This window comes from Plectropomus leopardus, chromosome 22 (genome assembly GCF_026936395.1).
Source record: "Plectropomus leopardus strain MGB_pleo_1.0 chromosome 22, ASM2693639v1, whole genome shotgun sequence".
In the NCBI taxonomy this organism is placed as follows: domain Eukaryota; kingdom Metazoa; phylum Chordata; class Actinopteri; order Perciformes; family Serranidae; genus Plectropomus; species Plectropomus leopardus.
This window is the reverse complement of record NC_142197.1, coordinates 8555559-8569738: the sequence shown is the minus strand read 5'-3', so window position 1 is coordinate 8569738 and position 14180 is coordinate 8555559. Positions and strand designations below refer to the sequence as shown.

Here is a 14180-nt window from a genome sequence, read left to right as displayed (position 1 = left end):
TGTCTTTATAGCAATTAATTTACTGCTGTTATATATCATTCATGCTTAGTAGTGCTGTTAACAAAGTCAAATGTTTTTTCAGCTAATCACATTCATGTATGCATCCAGGTGAAGTGCGTTATATATCCTGTATAGTTGACATTGGGAGGTCAAAAAATAAACAATAAAGCTACTTAAATCCACTTTGTCCACCTTTTAACTTGTATTAAGTACATGTATCATATTTTATGAGTTAATTAAGTAATCTATTGGGAAATTAAGCCAAACAACACAGGCAGCCAAAAATGTTGTGTCATCTTGCACATCTTGTTGCCACATTCATGCCAAACTCATAATTAAAAAGCGCCACATTTCAAGGATCGACTCTGGCCCAATGTTCTGGTACCCAAAGCTAAATTTCTCATATCTGCACTGCCAAATCTGGCCACCGTACTGTTTGTTTGTCAGTTCATCCCAGCTTGTTCTGTTTTGGAGGAACTGCACTATTTTAGGGTCAGACAAACTCAGTAAAGCATTTGTCTCTGAGCTTAATTACTGGATGTCTGTAGGATCTATAGTGTCTCTGCACAACATTAGTACACTCTAAAGGTTCATTCAAGAACATGAGGTGAATTTTTTGTCTTGCACAAACAGTTAATCTGTGCCTCCAGGATGTTGTGATGTCGAAGAACTAATGCAAATTTAACTGATTTTTCATAATTTCTGCGTGACCTTGCAATTTTGTCCAATCATTGCAACTTTTACACAACTTTAACCAGGGTTTCCCACACATTTATTTAATTGTGGCAGGTCAGCACAATTAAAACATCTACCACCACAAATAGGTTTTTGGAGCACTATTTGAATACATATACCAGTTGGTTATTTAGGTAGGTAGAGAGGGCGCTCTGCTGTGTCCTGATCGGAGCGGGAGGACACGGGAGTAAATGCAGATTCTAACCTTTTCCGTTAAAAAAAAGAAAAAAAAGCTGGAGAGGGGCTCAAGTAAGGTAAGGTAATCTGACAGTGTTACTGAACGCATTTGAGCAGAGCTGCTAAATTGTCACTTATAGTAGAAGTCGACAAATTATCGGCCAGGCCAATAAGCCAATATGAGCCAATATTAGGCATTTTGCCGATTATCTGTATCAGATGATGATGATCTCTGATAAAATCAATTAATCAAAAAGTGCAAAGAAAGAGTCAGCATGGGAGAAATTTTTACATTGTAAAACTTCAAGAAGGTATTTAGTTTTTGCTTGGTTTTTTTTCTATTTAAATTTTAACTTAACTTTATAAAAAAGGGAATTTGCTGCCAAATTCTAAATATTGACATTTAAACTTTACAATGCATTTACAATAAAAAATTTAATTTTTATTGTAAATGCATAACGGTTCCAAATATCGGTTTTGGGTCACATCAGCTACGAATAACTTGAAAAACCTGAAAAAACAATATCGGTCGATCCCTAACTTACAGACACCAGTAATGCCACTATTCAATATCTTGTACATCACAAACTTCAAATAGAGATAAAAAATGTGTTCAGCAGTTTGCACGTGCATAAAACCTTTTTAAAGGCTTTACTTTGGCTAGATTTGTGTTTTTTTCTATTTAATAATCACCACCTGGAGGTCATAGCTAAGTCACAGTTTTATTCACCACTACATCACTCCCTTTCCAGAGACATCACCATGTTATACTCCTCTTCTGACCGAGGACGCGACCTGGCCAACACTAATAAATCTCAGGTTGTGGTTGTCGGGGGAAGCAGTTCTCAGAAGTGGATTCCCCGAATTCCCCATTTGCCACCGTTACCCAACACGAACCGAGAGGCATGATGGGTAAAAGATGCTCCCACATGGTGATAACAGATGTAGTGCGGCATGAGATGAGAGTGAGAGAAAGAGAGACGAAGAGGGGAGCAGTGTTTTTGATAAGGTAGAGGAAGGTAGGGAGCAGAGGGAGGAGAAAACGATAAAGAGCGACAGTCTGGAGGCTGGCTCATCTGTCTTTGGAGAGGAATGGAGGGAGGAGAGAGATTGTGGAGAGAAGTGAGTGATGGAGAGAAAGCCAGAGAGATATACTGACGGAGAATCCAGGGCACCAGATGGAGGGAGAGTGAAAGAAGAGATTGGAGACTCAGACAAAAAACAAAGATTTAGATTGAGGGAGGAACAAAGAGAGACAGAGGCTTAGATTGCAAGAGAGAGAGGGAGAGTGTGTGTGTGTGTGCGCGCGCGTGTGCGTGTGTGTGTGTGTGTTGGCGAGTATGGAGGTCTCGGTTTCTTGGCAGGGTGCTGTAACAGAGCTTGGCCCGCACCCTAATGGAGATGTAAGAAGCCTCTGAGTTTGAACACACACACACACACACACACACACACACACAAACACACACACACACATACATATATGCACTTACATACACTTTTTCACACCTTCCTCCCCTCTCGATCACTATGGCTCCAGACAAACTCAATGCACTGACGCCACTGTTGAACCCAAAGGAAAGCAAAAGATTCACTGAATGGCCTCGGCTGCACAGAATGATCCATCTTTACCAAAAAAAAGGATTTTTTTTTCAAGCTTTCAGCCTTGGGAGCTTCGCAGCATGTCTCTCTCTCCCCCCCACACACACACATTTCTACACCGTCTACATGCCAAAAAACTAAAATTTAGAATTAAAACAACAACTATTAATACCACCACACGGTTGTTTGCCACCATGCACCAGTCAAGTTGTACTTAGAGTTTGCATTCATGTCTGTGAAAACATGGATGCTTCACACACATCTCTGCCCCCGGCAGCACAGAAGATCTATACAATCAGCACAATATCAAGGTGGCCGTGCAATGTTCCCGTCACCTCTTCAGTATGTGACCAAATGTCTCCCCTTATGTTCCTGAGTTATCTTGTTGAGTAATGGCCGGTAAGTGTTTCTGCAGGACATGATGATGTCACAGTTGATCTTTGACCTCCTGGATATAAAATGTCAGAAATTCATCAGTATATCCTATTAGACATTCCTGTGAAATTTGAGCATATATTTATATATAAGATATTTATATATATCCCACCCCTAGTGACTTACACATAAAGGAACAATCTGTCTCAGTAAATCCTAAATGGGTTATCATTTGTGACACACAGATGCTCTGAGGTTCTGTTTGTGTGTGTGTGTGTGTGTGTGTGTGTGTGTGTGTATGTGTGTGTCTGTGTGTGTTTTTTTGTAGTCTTTTTAATCCTTAATATGACTTGCATTCTCCACAGTTAACCTCTGACCCAGTTTCGGAGTCCAGCCGCACCACATGTAGCTCTTGGATTCCCCCATCAGCTCTCACCCTAACTGCTCCCCAAACTAACACACACACACAGTCGTGGTTATGCAAGGACAGTGGTTATGTCACACAGTTGGACTTACAAAAACACACACACACACACACACACACACACACACACACACACACACACACACACACACACACACACACACAAAGATGCATCCTGCCAGACTCGGTTTTGGTCTGATTTGCCGTTTCCAGGGCTCAAGTGTGGCGGCAGTGAAACAACTTGAGAAAAATAAACAGTTTTGCGGGTTTCTTTCTCGCTGTTCCTCCTCGTTGGACAACACTGAAACCAACCACTCCACTACACACACACACACACACACACACACACACACAAACACAAACATAACTCCATGCTGTGAGTTACAAAGACAGCAGGGGAAGACATCATGAAATAAACGCCGAGGAGCGGCCGCCTGTGAGGATGCCAATTAAAACAGAGCGACCATACCCAAATGTGTGTTTGGGTGTGTGCGTCTCTTCTGGGAGTCACTTCACTCCACTTAAAAGTTGTTTGTTTGCAAAAGAGGAGGGAAATAAACACACCTTGACCTACACACTCAAACAAAACCAAGATGGGCTTTCCCCTGAACGCTACTGAGCGAGTTAGAGCGAGTGAGGAGGGATCAGCCTCCATCTGCCGTATCATGAGTCATTCTCTGGGTGTATCAGCTTTCAATCACTCCACCACAGTCAGTATGTTGTCACACGCAGCACATGCATCTGTCCTCATTTCCTCTGTAAGACACAGTGCGATGAGTGTATGAAGACAGGCTGTCATCATCAGTTCCCCTTCACTCTTAATAATGTTCTGTATGTAAAGCAGCTGAAAGGGAAACGGAACTTTCCCACACTGCTGCGCTATTAAAAGTTGCATGAATATCAGCGAGTAATGTGCAGATAGATTAGACTCGTAGCTTTCATGCAGGTAATTTTCAAAACTATCCAACAGCGTATTTAAAAAGACGATAAAATCATAAAATGCTGAGTTTTTGTAACTTGTCCTGTTCAGTTTACGATTTTGTCCATCTCCAAAAATACCTTTCAGCAATCTTAATTTGTTGAATTTAAATGTACAAGGATATGATTTTCATGAGGTACATGGGTGAAGATGGGGATTGATAGTCACCAGGTGTTTAAGGGGATTATTGTATAATTATTTATTTTGTACTATTTTGTTTTATTTGCTTTTTCTATCTCTTCCTCTTTTTCTGTATCAGCAACAATGTAAATATGTTTATATATAGTGATATGGTCTGTATAGTTTATATAGCTATATATACCTTAAGAAAATGCTAATTATTTAAAATTGGAAACAAGTCAATCATTAAAGGTCTAAAGACAAAGTTTATCAGCTAAAGTGCATGCGAGCATTTCAGTGATCCTGGAGTTGAGTTGGTTGGTGATCCAACTATGTATTATGCAGGTTGTCTCAGGTTTGAGAGCAGAGCGGATAAAACGGGGCTGTTTTTCAAAGGCACGTCAAGTTTCCAAAAATCACGCTTAAGTGCCATAACAAGTGCCGTCAGCATCTCGCTGCAGCTCAGAGAGTTTGTCAGAAACAAGAACACAGAGACAAGTCGGGTTCTGATCAATTTCCTTACATAAGGATTAAACATGACAATTAACTTAAATCTTTGAAATCATTTGATAACCTGCAATAAATAAAACAATTTAAACAAAGGAAAGTCAAAACTGACTTTGGGAAAGTAGAAGTTATCTTATTATAGTGGCAGTGACCGCGGCACACACATATACAGGAACTGTCGCTTCCACACCTCATACAGACTGAACCCGAGCATCTGCGGACTGTTAACAAACCACACCCGAGTCTGATACGCTCGTGTTCGCACTAATCAAATGAACTGGACTTCAGGGTCAAGTGTACTTGAATCCGGGCCCAGGTCCCTCATGTAAAACCATCCATTTCTAATTTAAGGGACACGTTTGTTATAATTAGGATCCACCAAATTTGGCATAACCGCCAGTACGGGCCTGATTAAGCGGACCGGGTATTGGCAACATGTGACCAAATTATATCTAACAGATTATTTTGCCTAAGAAAGTTCAGTGTTTTTTAATAAGTTGCATTCATTCAGTCGAAGCGAGTTGCAGTAAACAAACAAAGTTGGGCAGTGGTGCGGGTACTCTGTCTCACACATTACATGAGATAATGTTTTGGAATTGGTATTGGGAATAAAATAAAGGTGCAAAAATTGCACAAAATTCATCTTAGCAGTGAAGCAGCAAAGAAATGCCGCTACGTACCAGAGTTACTGGTGCTTCCATAATTATGTAATCTCATCAAGTCTTACTGGGTGCATTTACGTAACTGTAATTTGTGGACTAATGCACCTTTTCCGTTTTAATTATTCATTTGTTATTTAAACAGGATGTGTTTGAGTTGAAAGTATTCTGGTTTATTAAGGCTACTGTTTGAAGCCTGTTCTCTGTTCTATTTATTGTTTTCTATTGTTCTGTCTCAAAACGTTGTACCTGTTCACCACTTTGGTCAAACAGTTGTTTTTAAATGTGCTCTACAAATAAACTTTGACGTGAGGAAAACTCTCTCTCTGGTTCTTCTTAAAAATTGGTTGTTGCAGTATAAACACTCTGGGGAGAAGCCTTTCCCTTCTCTTAAACACAATTACAGTAACTAGATATATCCCAGTATGACACTGACTAATAGCTGGATGAGTAGGTAATTATGTCAAAGCATTTTAAGGGAAGTGTTTGCGTTTTTCCAGCACAGAGACCAGCAAACGCACAGTCACCATGTACAGTACGGGTCATCTACAAGAGAATATGACCCATTAAACAGCAATGAGATCATCCAGTATTGATTTTCTACTGTGCACCACACCACAACACTGCAGCGTTACAGCCCCGAGGATCATCTTCTTTACATCCCGCGCCTATGTGTGTATACAGTATGTGTGTGTTCATGTACCACTTGGCGATCTAGGGCAATTCTTTCAGCGAAAAGACGAACCTCATGACTTAGGAATGCTGCAAATGGCTCAGAGGCCTTAAGATGGGAAACTATGCATTGATTCCCGGAGATCATTCCCATAACATTAGCCTGTGCACACTCCTCCGCAGTGACCTCTCTGTTGACTCACTCATCTACTAAAGTACAAATAGCTCTCTATCAGGAGGTGCGTCACACAATCGGCCACTGACGGACACACGCTCACACACAAACAGATGTACAGATGTGTACGGCCCACCCAGTGTTTTACAGACATCTTTTCATGGGCCGCTGTCTTGACCCAATAAAAGCCAAATGTGAGTAACACAGGAGACATAACTCACTGACAACAGCATAACGCCAAAACCTACTGAGGTATTTACGCCTGTGATGCATCTACCTGACCTCAACTGACCCACCATGTTTTGTTCTGTTTTTGATTCAGAAAAAACTGCAGTTAATCAACAGTATATTGAGCTAAAAGCTGCTTTACTCCCAACATTTTCCCTCGGTCGGGTCATTCCTTAATCTCCTCTATGAGCTTCAGCTTAATTTGGCGTTCTGTAAATAATCACTGTCCTCCAATAAAGTCAATTAAATCCTAATTTGAAAAGCAAACACACTATGTGACAATGTGTACAGTTTTATAATGTGGGAGACGAGATACAGTAGCAAGCTGGGTGTTTGTTTTTTTTGTAGTTAAGTTCCTTTTATCAACACAAATTCACGCCATGAAGGACAAACAAACATTATCGGACAAACATTTCATCAGAGTCCAGACTATATACTAATCAAGTTTTTAGTGTGTAGTTTGTTCACACAGGAAAAGTGACACAATGAAGTCCCGGAAACAGTTTATATATATATATAATTTTATATGCACACTAAAAACTAGATTTTTGGCTTTGCTTCAAAAATAGTAACTAAACCATCTGCATGACAACTGTGGAAACTCAATGCCCTAATGAAGGCTATGAAATGTGGCTGAAAGCTCTGCAGCATTTCCAGTAAGCAGAACTTGACAGTATCTCCTATCGCCAAGGTTAGCAGCGTACCTTCGAGTTCAAAAAGAAAGAAAAATATAATGTACAACGCTGTAAGTCTACAGCAATGCTTTAAGCTAAATGCTAACACCAGCATAGTAACATGCTTACAGTTACAATGCTAACACATGCTGAGTTTAGCAGGTGATGTTTATTATGACACTATCTTAGTTAGGGCCCCCCTTAAAATTTTGTACTGCGCCCAGATGGGGATTGTGCGCTTTGGCGAGCTATACGTGACCATCTCATCTTGTGCTGTGAGTGCACATTCATGAGTTTTCTACTTTATATCATGACCTGTGTTCATCGAAAGAATGCAGAACAAAAATCCTGAAATATTTTTGGTTTAATGAAAATAAGTAGTTGGGCTGAGTTGACTAGTTTTATTTCTAAAGCCTAGAAAATTAGGCAAACTAGACTAAATAGTACAAGTATGAAGGTTCACAGGGTAAACAATGTTATCCTATAATTTGTTTATTTGGTCTCACATCCATGTACATGGAAACTGAGAGGCTGCCTCATAAACTCATTTAAGCTGGGCATGACGCCAGATACTTTATTGATAGCAGAATACACACACACACACCCCATCTGAGTAACTTTTTGTTGTTGAGCATAATCTAGTCGATCTAAAAGTCAATATGTTTTACAACTTTTTAGTTGTACAAATTAAATTTAATTTTGATGATGCAGTCAGGAAAAAGTTATTTTCTGCTTAGTACTGCAGTGCCAGCAGTACTAAGGAGCAAAAATCTGAGTGTGTCTTGGTAAACTGATGACCACTAAAAAATAAATAATAATCCTTAATTGAAGTTACAGTTAGATCTGAGGTTTCCGTAGGTTTAATTTTAGGGTTAAGGCAAAGTTGTTACATGTTTTTTTATTAGTGTTTTGGGATATTATTTATTAGTTTCATGAATTCTGTTATTGGAAGAGTTGGGTCACATGGATTTGGGCAGTGACATTAATAATCAATATGAGTATCTGCCTTTCCCCTGATAGGAGAGAAGATGAGGTGGGTCGCCGTATTTTTTGTTGACGCACTTTTCTTTGATCGCTGTGATTATTTTTAAGTTTGTGTATGTTATAATAAGCCAATTCCTTTTCATTGATACATTTTTTGAATGTATTTTTAGATATTGTCATATTTTTTGTTGGTATGTCAGACAATAGACCAGGCCCAGTCGCAGCCTCTCAGCTACTTTTAGTTTGTTTACTGTAGTCGTGACAGTTTAGCTCAGCATGTTTGCATGCTAAATTTGACAATAAGCACAAAATACATAGTGCTGAGGCTGATGGGAATGTAAAAGCTTTGCAGATATTTGTTGCCTGGTAAGACCATCTTGATAATGTTTTGGATAAATTAACAATTTAACTGATAATGGTGATACAGATAAAGTTGTGGAATCACCAAAGTTATGACAATTCATCCCGAGGGAAGACATAAATGCCTGTACCTCATTTTATGACTATTCAAAGAAAGCTTGAGATATTTCATTTAAAAATGCATGTTGGGATTAGGAAATAGCTTTGAGCCTACTTCTTTTTTATAGAAGATTATGTGGGAACCAACTAAAAGCACTAGCGTGCAAGTGGCTTCAATGATCCCTTCCCACCTAAACAATTTATTATTTGAGAGAGGAAATTATTTGCAAGAAAAGAGGAACAGAAACGCACGGACATAAACTAAACGACACAGGTGCCATGTGCAGTGGTGACCACATACTCTAGACCACTTGATGCAGTCTGTAATGAAGACGGACAACAAAGGTCTGCGGAAAAGATCATCAGCTGCAAAATGTAACGTCAGAAAACAGACATTTCTGCCTCTGTGCTACTGGAAGTCTGCAGGGCTGCTCAAAACGCTGTTCTGAGGGGGAAGCTTGTGATCAGAAACTACATCCTGAGCCAATGAATTAATGTTTAAATTAAGCTGTCTTTGTTATACAACTTCACTTCTTGTCCTTTGAGGACCTGCAGGACTCCCTAGTTTATGAACCCTCGGCTTAGTGCAGGAGCGGTTGGCATCCTCCCTGCCTGTGTGCGACCTCAGCCCAGTCTTGAGACGCTCTGCTTAGGGCCCCGAGGCGGTACTCCTCTTGGACGCCTCCGCCTTTCATCACCTAATCACCTGGCTCAGCCTCAGCCTCAGTAGAGAGAGGGAGAGGCTGCAGGGGCAGGAGGAGGATAGGATAATAACCTCAGCAACTGTTCTCGCAGCCAGATTGAAGCCTTTGCCTTGTTTCAGTTCAGAGGGAAAAGGAAGCAAATTCCTGGGAAGATTTCTAATATTTACTATGATCAGCACCATGCAGTCACATCACTAAATAGAAAATTAATTTGTTTTCATCAGAACATTGATTCATGTGTAAGCAATTCAAGGTGCAAAGCTGAAATATAACGTAATCTAACGTTTTGCCACCTGTTACATAAACATTTCCTCACTTTGCTGACATTCCTATTCTTGGAGGCAATGAGGCAAGTGATTCAAGCAACCGATTCAGAGAGAATCCACGTCACCCTCTCAGGAAACCCATGTTTGTTTATTGTTTGTTTTCTGGCGCTTGAATGCAGAGCCATTCTGCAGCCAACTTGGACATCCTACAAGCCAGACCTCCCCAGCATCATGTGAACAGACACAGTGCCATGCAAACACAACAGCAATATCCCTAAAGCAGTGATACTTCACTTATGGGCAAATTTTGCCCCTGATCGGGTGACGGGTGGCCTCCCGACCATTTTGTAATTCACAAAAGAAATTCGGTGGTTCACACCAGGAATTGTTTTTGTACTTTTCATATACTTAAGGTGCTAGTGTTCAAAAAACAACATCAAAATAGAGCTTGTTCATCAAAACAACAACAGAGGTCCTTTCTAGTTCAGAGTTAAAATACTAAAAATGTCTTGAAATCCTACAAACAACACAAAATCTTAAAACGTCCTAAAATCCTAGAAACATACCCAAATCCTAGCAAATGTCCCAAAAATCCCAGAAACCTCCCAAATACTAAAAATGTCTTGAAATCCAAGAAATGTCCTAAAACCCTACAAATGTCCCAAAATCCCATAAACTTTATAAAATCCAAGAAACATCCCAAAATACAACAGATGTCCTTACATTTGAGAAACGTCCTAAAATCCTAGAAAGATCCTAAAATCCTACAAATGTCCTCAAATCATAGAAATGTCCTAAAATACTACAAATGTTCTAAAATCCTTGAAATGTCCTAAAATCCTGGAAACATCCTAAATCTTAGAAATGTCCTAAAATCCTAGAAACATGTATGGGCCTGCTGCAAATGGCCAATGGCCTCTTGTCATTTTACAGAAGTCGTCCAGAAGCAAAGCAAGTTGAGTTTCCCTGCACTCAGGGTTCAGTTTATCAATGTAATAGAGGAAAATACTTTAAATGCTAGTCATTACAAATACATAGAACAGAAAAGTATTGAGGTTTTTGTAACTCAAGGTCCACACAAAATAGGCATATAGACACTCAGCGACAAACTACAGTCATCACAAATGCATCCATCATCCGACATCACACTCTTTAATTCCCATGTTTAAGAAATCAACATATTGACAGCTTTCACAGTCTGAAGTCTGAACGTACTGTCTGTTCTTTTTGTGCTCAATCATCAGTGGCTCGCCAACACCAGCATCTATAGAGGACAGAGGTATCACTAACCTTTAATACATTCTGTCAGAGCTACTGTATGTGCCTTATGTGTGTTTAGCTTGCAGCCTGCAGCAATTTTATCTGCCTTAAAGTGCACTTAGCTTCACACAACTCTTGACTTTGCATCACAAGCCTTATGCTCATGTGTCATGCAGCAAAAAGCTTCTGAACACCTCTCTTTTTGTAATCTCGGGGACATCGTATGGAAAACACTGAATATGTTTTGCACACTCAACACTGCAGCTTGGGGGAGAGTCTCATTTCTAGTGTACTGACCTATGATGAAGCTAAATTATGCCTAATTTTGCAGCATGGGAACCCCCCCAAGGAATCCCCTGCAGCACCCCTGGGGCTTCCCGGACACTTAAGCGGTCATGAGAAGGAGATAAGAGCAGCTTCTTACCTCAGCAGGTTGGGCAGAGGGATGGAGCCGGAGCCTGACCCCAGAATCCCCTTCTTTCCACTCAACAATTTCTCCACCAGGGCGACATTCCCGGTCCGGGCGGCTTCCAGCAGCTCCTGCTCTTTCCCCATCCCGGACACAAGTTTGCAACGACGGGGTGATGAAAATCCAACAAATCTCCCATATATCCCCCTCCTGCCTCCTCCCCTCCGACCCCTTCCTTCAGTGTGTGGAGTGCATCTGAAAGGATTCCTCTCACTGCATGCTGCTGCACGGTGAAATAGGTGTTATTGATGCTGCAGAGCAGGTTTGACGCGCACTGCTCCCCCGGTGCTTTGTAACCTCAGTTCATTCACACGCACGGCTCCGTAATCTCCTCTTGTGTTAGTACGCTGACGTGCACGGCTCCCCGGTGTAACCTCAGTGCAAACAAGCTCAGCAGGGGGAACCGGGGGCTCCGAAGCGAATCCCTGAAGTGTAAAGTAAAAGAGTAACCCTGGCTTAAAAGAAGAAAACTCCGTCTCTGACCGAGCACACGCTCCCGTCTGGTCCGAAGCTCCAGCTGACTTCAGGCGGGAAGTGAAACCCTCTTCGCCGCAAAAGGAAGCTCTCCGGTCCCGCTGTACTCTCCACCTCTCTCCCCAGAAGCTACCGCACTGGCCGGTGCCTCGCCGTGTTGCCTGAGACACAGGTATCAAGTTAGACACCATGCAAATGTAAACTTCCTGTTACAGATTTCAAAATAAAGGCGAGGCACCGGGTGAAGGTGAAAGCATGTTGGGTGTTTTTCAGGCACTGGACAATTTTGAGATTTTGGACAAGCGAAAAGACAAAATACACATTTAGGTGTTTATTTTAGTTCATATCTATGTTCTGGAAAGAGCATATTTAATTAGATAATGCATAAACAGAAGGACTCATGTATGTCCTTCATGGCCAATGAGGCATGTAATGCTGACTGAAAGGGAAATGTTACAAGATAACATGAAAGTGTTGATCCTGCCTTTTTTAAATCTCATTTATCATTTCTCATTTATTTAAATCATAGCTTGATGTTAATTATATAACTTACTCCTCTGTTTTTATTTCTATTTCTATTTCATTATTTTATTTATTTATTTATTTATTATTTCTAACCTAATTAATTCATGTATTTCGGTTGTTTTGAAATCTCTTATTATCATTAAACGTATTATTATGTTATTGTCATTGTTCATTTAATTTACTTTGTCTGTGGGAGTGCGTGATTGTCTGATGGGAAGTATATTTGTATACTGATGTGCATTTTTTATGTTCAGTTGAAACTTCAATAAAAAATATAGTTAACTTTTTTGATAGAGCATAATTTGCATGATCAAATATCAAATTTCAGAAAACTTGCAATACAAAAAAATAACTGTCTTAATGTAAGTTGCATAATAAAGTGCAAATCAGTGCTTTTTCAGTATGACAATGCCCAATTTGCATACTTAAACATAAAATACAAGAAATCTTGTAATATAAAAATATATCTTAGGGTAAGTAATTAACTACGGAAGTTTTGTAGCGATATCACCAAAAGTTTTCACTATTTATTTAGTTTATTTATTTTCTCCTGATACAAACTTCACCAACAGACCTCAGAATGTCGGTTAGCTAGTTAGCAAGCTAGCTATGTAGTAACGGTAGCATTAGCTATAACTTAATTTTCCGTTGTTCTGTTTGTATTAAAGGTAAGGGTAAGAGTTAAAATAATGCTAACAATTGTCAAAAACTTTTATATGTAAATATATGTATTATTATGTATTTCAATATTATGTACTCCTACAATTTATGAGTTGCCCATAAAGCTAACGAGCTAGCCAGAGAGCTATGTTAGCTAAATTAGTTAGCAAGATGTGTTTACCTTGTTCACCAGAAGAGTCCGTTTTCACGCTTCCCTCTTGTGGTATTCAGGACCTCATAAGAGAAATTTCTCCAAAAAGCTCAGAGTAATTGACTTCCTTATGCAACTTCACATTAACACATGCTCAGGAGTCCTTTAAACCAACAACAAACCTGCTTGCTAACTCAAGTTAGACAAGTAATGCTAATCAAACAAGCAGTGAAGACCTAATGAGTTTGTGTGGGGATTTTTTTTTTTTTTTTAATCTAATCAATATTTAGATATGTTTGGTGCTGACATGTTTTGGTGGAATTTTTACCTATTTTTTATTGTAATTTCATTTTGTTTTATATAAATGTATTTTGATAATTATAAATATATATTATATTATTTTTTAGGCACTGGGAAGGGAGTTATGTATTTTGATTTGGCTTATGGCAGAGACATCTAACATCAAATTGTCTATTTTGTATTTATTTAAAATACCATCAGAACTCCAAAATCTGCAAAGTGGGTTTGAAAAGCATGTTTTCTTTAAAAAGAAATCTCAAAAGCCACACCATTTATCATAGCCTCATAGCCTGACACTGTTTGGATTTTTTTTTTTTTTTTTTTTTGTCGGGGCCCTGGAGTTCTGGGGCCACTGGGGATTTTACTTGCATTTCCTAATTAGAAACCTTGGACAAGCATGTTTGCTTTGGCTGCTATTTACAGCTAAATACGCATTAAATGACATTTCCTTGTGCGAATCCAAGCTTTTATTTTGAAAGCCAAGCCGCCGTCTTCCGCTGATTCCACACTAAGTGTACAGTCTGGGCGTGGATGATGATGATGGTGATGCCACAACACCAACAGGAGGCGATGCCTTTGTTACTCTCTTCAAAAAGTCACACTC

The 14180-nt window shown here is 39.7% G+C and overlaps 1 protein-coding gene across 3 annotated transcripts in view; it reads right to left on the bottom strand.

Annotated features, from left to right (window-relative positions):
* anks1b (ankyrin repeat and sterile alpha motif domain containing 1B) overlaps positions 1 to 12103 on the bottom strand; it is a 284427-nt gene extending 272324 nt beyond the window's left edge. For 2 of the 3 annotated variants that reach the window (XM_088072744.1, XM_088072740.1), the window contains exon 1: positions 11422 to 12101. In XM_088072744.1, the coding sequence (XP_087928870.1) occupies positions 11422 to 11552 (131 nt within the window). In that variant the 5' untranslated portion in view covers positions 11553 to 12101. Of the gene's footprint in view, positions 1 to 11421 lie in introns of all 3 variants that reach the window. The other variant, XM_042511305.2, reaches the window with a different exon arrangement.
* Positions 12104 to 14180: the final 2077 nt, after the last annotated feature.